At 45.5% G+C, this 7,857-nt stretch overlaps 1 protein-coding gene across 1 annotated transcript in view; it reads left to right on the top strand.

The window, feature by feature from the left end:
• LOC104075906 (chloride intracellular channel protein 6-like) overlaps positions 1-3,952 on the top strand; it is a 6,252-nt gene extending 2,300 nt beyond the window's left edge. The window contains exons 4-6 of the mRNA XM_009576574.1: positions 879-985; positions 1,980-2,161; positions 3,527-3,952. Of these exons, the coding sequence (XP_009574869.1) occupies positions 879-985; positions 1,980-2,161; positions 3,527-3,688 (451 nt within the window). The 3' untranslated portion in view covers positions 3,689-3,952. The remainder of the gene's footprint in view (positions 1-878; positions 986-1,979; positions 2,162-3,526) is intronic.
• Positions 3,953-7,857: the final 3,905 nt, after the last annotated feature.

The following is a 7,857-nucleotide window of genomic DNA, read 5'->3' as shown; positions in this document are numbered from 1 at the left end:
ACCCCGCTGCAGCAAGCGTGTGCAGAAACCTGCGTGCCACTGCAGGAACCTGACCTCTTTTCCTCCACTTGTGTTTGTTTGAGGTTTCCCTCTTCACACTATACAAATAATTACGCTTACTGGGAGCCGGTAGTTGGAAGAAAAGGGCAGTGCAAACCTCCCACACGGCAGACATGCTGGGGCTCATTTTGAGTGGCTGGGTGGGCCCCTCTTAGCCCACAGCGGGGTCTGGGTTTCGGACTTGTCCTTCTCCCTCCCCAGCAGCTCTTTCCACCTCTCTCCAAACCCTACTATCCCACCATCAGCAGCATCGTGTCCCCCACCCACGCACCTTCTCCCGCCCGGGACAGCAGTCCCCTCTGCAGCGCTCTCTTCTCAAGCAGCCAAACCTGACTTAAACGAGGCAAGCAGCTGCTCCCCTCTGCTTTTCCCTTCCTATCTGCCCCTGGCAACAACAGCTGCTGGACCGGCCACTCTGAGCTTGCTCACGCACGAGCGGGCCAGGGGAGGAGGCTGGGAGGAGCAGCAAATAGTGCGAGTAGGGACTTTCCCTCCTCTCCTCCTCATGGCAGGAGCCATGCTCCACACAGCCTCACCTCCAGTGGAGGAGGCCTGGGAGAGGCACCGGGCTGTCTGGGCAGTGTTTGCAGCGATAACAGTCATTTCCCATCTCCGTCTGGAAAAGGAGGTCATCCACGTGGTTTAATTACGGTTTAAATTTGCACTTGCTAAGTGATTTTTAGTTCAGGATGGTTCCCTTTGAGAGTCCTGTGTGGCCATATATTGTGACGCTGCAGTGTAAATAATGTATATTAATTAATGGAGATGAAAATAAAGACTAGTCATATAACTTCTTTTTGTTTCTTTTAACTCCTCAGGTATCCCAAACTTGCACCAAACCACCCCGAGTCTAACTCTGCAGGAAATGATGTATTTGCAAAATTCTCTGCGTTCATAAAGAACCCAAGAAAAGATGCTAATGAAAGTATGTGCTGCAGTGCTTTCGTCAGCCCTGGTAGTCACTGGGAGAAATTAGAGCTGTACAATTCTCGTACACTGTGCTGGAGATATCCCATTCGCAGCTTAGGTTAAACAGTCATTTTCCAGAGCATAAAGGCTGTGGAAATCTGTGCCTATTCACTCTCTTATTTGAGGATTCCCAAAGTTAGTTTACGCAGATACCACTGTCAGCATGGGAGCAACAACTCCAGCTCCTCCTCATTTCTTCAGCTCTCAAGCCCGTAACACTGCACCTTCCCACAGCTCCGCTAAAAGCACAGCCTGCTTGAACTGAGACCTTACCTTTCTACTCCATTTCTGTAAATAATGAGGACTCTAGCCCCGTGGCACATCTGTCTAGAGCAGGACCCTCACTACCACCATGCATTAACTCATCTCTGTCCTCCAGCTCTCTGTCCTGTTCCCTTTGCTCTTCCCTTCTCCCCTCTCCACAGTGGCACAGGGGCACCACCAGCCCATGACAACCCCAGCTAACCCTTGCCAGCCCCTGCTGCCCCGACCCCACTCCTGTATGCTTGGCCGAAAGCACAGGACTCCTGGGCTGGTTTCCCGTACACGCCAAAGCGGCATCCCGTTGGCTTGCTGTCATCGCTCCCAGCCTTGCCGTCCTGCCTGTGGGCAGGCACTTGCCCCGTGGCTCCCAAGGCAAGAGTCAGTGTGAAGGCAGAGCCACTCTGACGGGCCAGTCTGCAAAAGCACACTCCGCAGAGGTGTTTGAGGAGCCATTTCTGGTAACACAGACCCAGTCTGGTTTTTCTCAGAATCCCCTTTAGCTGCTTAGAGCTCTTATCCCAGCATTAAGTTTTAAGCTTAGGATAAAGGAATTGCAGGAGTTGACATGGCCGAGTGTCTGGGAGCTGGGTTGGTGCCAGGAGACAGGATGCAGAAGTCGCCTTTCTGCTTGGTGTCAGAGAGACCTTGGTACAGGCTTGAATGACCTTTTTATTGTCTTAACCTAGATTTGGAAAAATCTTTGCTTAAAGCCCTGAGGAAGCTGGACAACTATTTAAATAGCCCCTTGCCTGATGAAATTGATGCTTACAGCACTGAGGAGATCACTGTTTCCAGCCGGAAATTCCTGGATGGAGATGAGCTCACCTTAGCGGATTGCAACCTCCTACCAAAGCTCCATATAATCAAGGTTTGCATTTGCTTTTTAGCTTCCTGTAGAGAAGGGCAACACAGAAGTTCAAGTCCTTTTCTAAAAGGCAGAGGAATCCTTCATTCTGAGGCCACACTGTAGCTGTGTAGGGACACTGAATGCTAATGCACAAGGCCATTTCATTGTAGCACAGCTAGGCAGATCCTCAAACTGATGACTCTGGAGCTAGAATATCTGGTTTCATATCTGGGCTGTGACTGCACTCGCTAAGCCTCTCACAAGTATGAAACGAGTGCTGTATTCAGTGCTGTAGAGAAGTGTTTTCATCTGCATTTCATATGCAAAGTGCCATGGATCAGTAAGGTTAAATTATTTTGTCCATGCCAATTCAGGAAGCCAGCAAAAGCTGAAATTCGAACCTGTCTCTCCCACCTTTAATTCAAAACTCTTGCTTTGTTGAATATCGCCACTAGTACCAATAACGCTGGCAGGGTAGCCACCACCCACTGCCTTCCAGCCAAGGCTCCCAGCCTCTTCTGCGCACACCTAACAGTCCTGGTGGCTGAGATGTCCGGCTGTTGCCACAGCCTGGCCCTGGGCTACTCTGGAGCCAACCAGGCTCTGGAAGAGAAATGCAAATTCATCGGTTTTCAACCAAGCAAGGTCACTTCAGAAAGTTTCCTTTTTGACTACTATTTTGTCAGAGGAAGAGTGGATTGAGTTGCTTTCTGGCACCTCCACAAGTGAAAACTTTCCCCAGAGATGTCCTGGTTGAACCTATTCCAGAGAGAGCAGCAAAGGGAATCAGCCCTTTCCCACGCCCACGCAAAGCTCAGGCAGAGCGAAGCGCGAGAGGTGGCAGGGTCAGCAGAGCCAAGACAGGGAGAATCACCTTATGTCAGGTGAATGTCTGAAGGATGGTGGAGCATGAACGTCACACCATCCTTGCTGGCCAACAGGGAGGGATTAGGTGTTGGCCAATAGTTGCTTTCCCTAGCCGTTTGGAATTTAGTATTTTAATTCAGGTTTTCCCTTCCTGTTTCAGTGAAAGTATCCGAGTCTGGGCCAGTTTATTACTCTAAGATTATTCTGTTAATTCTTAACAGCTCCTTTGCTGTTTTAAGCTGCATCTCTTCCAGGTGTGGTCTACTGGTCCATATAGCTCTGCATAGCTCTGGCAGAATATTTATACCAAATAAATCCTTTTAAGTGAGTTAGTTTGTTATCTAGCTTTCTTCATCCCGTGTCTTCTGGATTTTTTTGGTTTTCCTTCTCCCTTCCCCCTACGTTGCATATAACGACAGACTTACACATTGAAAATTAAAAATGTGCATAAAGAGTAGATTTGGTTTTTTTTTCAGATCATGTGTGTAATGATATTTTTCTTTTTTCTTTTAATAAAAGGTTGTTGCAAAAAAATACAGAAATTTTGATTTTCCTCCTGAAATGACAGGGATTTCAAGATACTTGAACAATGCATATGCAAGAGATGAATTTACAAACACTTGTCCTGCTGATCAAGAAATTGAGTATGCGTATTTGGATGTTGCAAAGAGAATGAAATAAACAGAAGATGCCTCCTTTCTTTATTACTTCTGAGATTTAGATGGGCACCAGCCAAGATGGAAAAAACAAAAGCCAGCATACATTCTGCAGTGTAATTTTAAGTTCTGCTATTGGCCAATCCTTCTTTTATAATGATTGTATAGCATTATTTGCTCATTCTTAAATTATATATGTGTATGTTTGTGTGTCTGTACAGATGTCTGCACACATGAATGTCTGTTGTGCATTGCAAGTTAAAGGCATCAGTCAATATTAAAGCATTTGTTGAAGTTAGGGAAACAGTGTAGGTCACACAATTATAGCAATATTACAGACTAGTGACTTATGCTAAATTGCTGAATCTTGAGAAGAAATAGCCCTGTTTCTAACACACATTTAAGCTGTCATTATTGCTGCCTCTGACCTCTGTTTCACAGTTGTTGCCAAACTTCACAGTTACCGGGAGGGTTTCTGTTTGCTTCTCTGTAAGCCTCGGAGGGCCGCAAGCCAGCAGCTGGTGCCCGTGCAGCACCCTGGCTAACTCAGGAGAGAGGTCAGCCTTTAGGTGGGACCACACCTGACTTCCCAGAAGCCCTCTCCTCTGTGCTAGAGACCTGCAGGGCAGGTCAATGAAGAACAACTCCTTTTCACATTGTGTGAGTCGTCTTTGAAATTAAAAATAAATAAATAAATAACAATTCCTGCCTTCTCCTTCCTCAGGGCCGCATAACCCATCAAACTTCCCTCCTGGTGCTCCCAAAGAGAGGAACACAGGCTGCCACTGGCCTGTGGAGTATCTGATAATAAATATTCAACAAGAGAGGAGGGAGAGACTTGGTTGTCACTGTTGACAGAAGAAATGGGTGATGTAGATGGGTGATCCTACTGATGTAGGGTCTCTCTTTGTCATCCGTCCATGACACTCATTTGGTTTTGGAAAGCAAAGAGAAGGAGAGGGTCTAAGAAAGAAACAGTCCTTCTATACTTCCTTTTCCTGGTTGAGCTCCAGCGTATTGGCTTTTCCCGGGCAGCTGTTAGCACTTCATTGCTGAGAGCTTTACAGCTGGTCAGACAGGTATCTATCAGGAACCTACCTCCTGCCTTAGGCGGGGAATGGATTAGGTGAACCCCTCCAGCCCTGCATGAGTCTGTGTTCAAGGCAGCCAGTACTGGTGAGAAACACCCTCTAGCCTGACATCAGGGAGCGCGCTGTTGGAGATGTATGGGCTACAAAAAGTGACGTCCACAGCTGCTTTCTGCTGAGCAGGCCCTCAGCAAGCACACAGGAGTAGAGGGTGCAAAGCTTTAGTCATAGGGTCTCCTGGAAGTTTCTTTCTGATGGATTTTGCCTGTATGTACAAAATAGATGTGAAAATGGCTAAAAATAGCCTTTGTAGCACCTATATCCACAAAAAGACTGCTATAGACTAGTCATTCGTTCTTGTCCATGTCAAACATGCGCTTGCTTTCTAACAAAGCATTACTCAGCGGTAATAGTTGGTGTCAGATATATTGTGTCTGCGGTGTCTTCATCTTACACACTACACAGTTCTGATGCAAATGTGCTATCTTCACAATTATTTGTAAGCATTGTTCAGTATGCAGTTTTAGTTTGCCTTTAGAGAAAACAGACACAATACCTTTCCCCTCCACCCTCAATTGTGAACTCTCATATTGGGGTTGATAGCTGAGCAGTCACTCATCACATATTACTAACGGTTACTTTGTATTTTCAAATGCATACATATATATATAATATATAAAAAATGAAATCTCTATACTCTTTTCATATGCCTTACAAATTTAAATAGAAAATATACAAATTCATAAGTAATTTGAACAGTGTTCTGTCTTTATTTCCTTGGTAATTTCCTGGTACGATGCATTGCAACAGTGGATTTTAAGAAATAAGAAGCAAAATTTAATGCAGCTTTGATTTTGGAGGAATCACGTATGTCGCAGACCTGCAGGGAGATCTTGGGAGCAATACATACTGGCTGTGCCCATTACTGCTAAATAAAAAACCAAAAGGCCAGGGTGTAATCCTTGACCGCTCAGCCACCTAGCACAAACTGTCCCACATCCATGCTGGTTTGGGGCTGGCCACATTTGTAACTGCTTGTTCTTGGGGAGATCCACTTGGGATGATCCAAAGCAGCCAGGGACTGTCCACGCTGCTCGGCAGCTCTTGCAGCAACTGGAATGCATGAGCCTCCTCCTGGCCCTCTCTTACTTCTCACCATATATACAGTTATGGCTGTTTATCATCAATAAATAACAGAGAGCCTGGGCTATTCTCTGGCCCCGAGAGCATGTAGCAATGTGTGGTTCACATCCGTACTGCTCTTTCCTACCTCCTGGAAACAGGGTGGCCACACTGGTTGTGGAGAACAGTACCTATCTCCAAATCATGCCTGGACATTGATGAGAGCAATGCTCTTTGGCACAGGTCAGAGTATTTGTAACACAAGTCTTGAGGTTGGTGAAGGTGAATGAAAATGCACGTGTGGAAGCACTAGAAGAAACAGAAAAACGAGGATTAAAAAAAGGAATACGTTAATCGCTACAGGGCACTGTAGAAGTAATTTCATTCAAAGGACCTGATAGCAAGAAGCCTCAAGCTAAAGTAAAGAGATGAGGAGGAACAGGAGAGGAGCCATAAAACATCCTGATAAAGAAAACAGCAGAACAATGGGAAGCAAGAATTTTGCCTTTGACTTAAAGATCCTGATAGATCCCTAGGGGATATAAAAGGCATATCCAGAAAACAGCTTGTTGTCACCAGCGAAGAACCGAAGAGCTGTGCCAGGACTCCACAGCCAGTAGCACTGGCCTGCCACCTCACACATAGACTGCCTGGGCGGGTGTCTGGGTGCAGATGACCCACAGGACACTGAAAATGAGTAAAATATGTGCCATGTAGAATAAATATCACCCTTCTCTTCCATAAGATCCCACACTGGCTTCCTTCCCCCAGACCGATGGTAACAACCGCCCCATGGCCTGGCCCTGCCTGCTTTCCCAACCCAAATGCAGCACCCGTGTCCGCATCCGGAGCCGGCTGCAGGTCAGGAGCTGGTGTGCCAGGGCTCAGTGGCAGCCCATCACCGTTCGTCCTTGCTGACCGAAAAGGGCAAGAGCCGTATGTGCCTGAAACATCATGCTGCTTTGTGTTATGCCCATGTTTATGGTTTATAGACACCATGAAGCTTCTTTTTGCCTCCAGCTCATTCATTTAACCTCCCTCTCCCTGTCCTCTTTTCCTAAGGCTTCATCAGAATCACATGCCTGCACTTCCAGTACTGTCAGGTGAAGGGGAAAAAAAGCCTCAGACACTCAGCAAACAGGTGTTTTTTCTCCTTAAAATCTGACATTGCTTGGAAGGATATTTGATTAAATGCTTGTGGCCACCGATGATTGTGAAACCTAGTGTTTTGTGGTTTCCTTACTCCTCTTACTCGTGCAAAAGAAGTTGTTCGCTCCAGCCCTCCATGATGGATAGTTGGGCACGCATGATGCTACCTAAAGCAGCACGTTATGATTGGTGCTTGCATAGTTCAGGCCACACAGGGAGAAAATGTGGGTAGAGACGTGATAGAAATAACCCAGCATAACAGAAAACTGAAGTCACTTCATTTGTCCTGGGATGGGGTGAGCCAAGTGTCCGCACAATCCGACAGTAAATGAACCCATATCTGCTACACATTTCGAGTGTCTGAGTCTGGCCCTTCTTAAAACACATTATTTTAAGAAAATACCTTTGTCCATATTTGAATTATTCTATTTTTAAAAGACCATTGAAATATCTTTTTTTAAACAATTTACTGGAGAACAAATTAGATGAGATAAAGGGAGAGAGAAAGCAAGTTGTGGTGTCAATGGTATCACCAGCTGTCTGAGTGGCCTTGACATACGGTAAGATGTAATATCTAGACACAGATTTGTAGTGCTTGATCCTATGCCAGAGCAGAGATCATGTTCCATTACTTAAAGACATGTTTGCAGAGATAAAGATACTGATTTCCAAATGCTTATTAACACAAGTAGTCTTCTATGTGGTGTTGCTTGTACAAAAAATGTTTTTATTATACTATCATTTTAAATACAATTTTCACATGTCCCTTTTAAACACCTATTATACGCAAGGCAAATACGGTCAGACAGCTATTTTATTAATTACTCTTCAACAA

This window comes from Fulmarus glacialis, unplaced genomic scaffold (assembly GCF_000690835.1).
Source record: "Fulmarus glacialis isolate BGI_N327 unplaced genomic scaffold, ASM69083v1 scaffold9764, whole genome shotgun sequence".
NCBI classification, from domain to species: Eukaryota; Metazoa; Chordata; class Aves; order Procellariiformes; family Procellariidae; genus Fulmarus; species Fulmarus glacialis.
The sequence above is the reverse complement of the archived record's forward strand: the minus strand, read 5'-3'. Positions and strand labels throughout refer to the sequence as shown.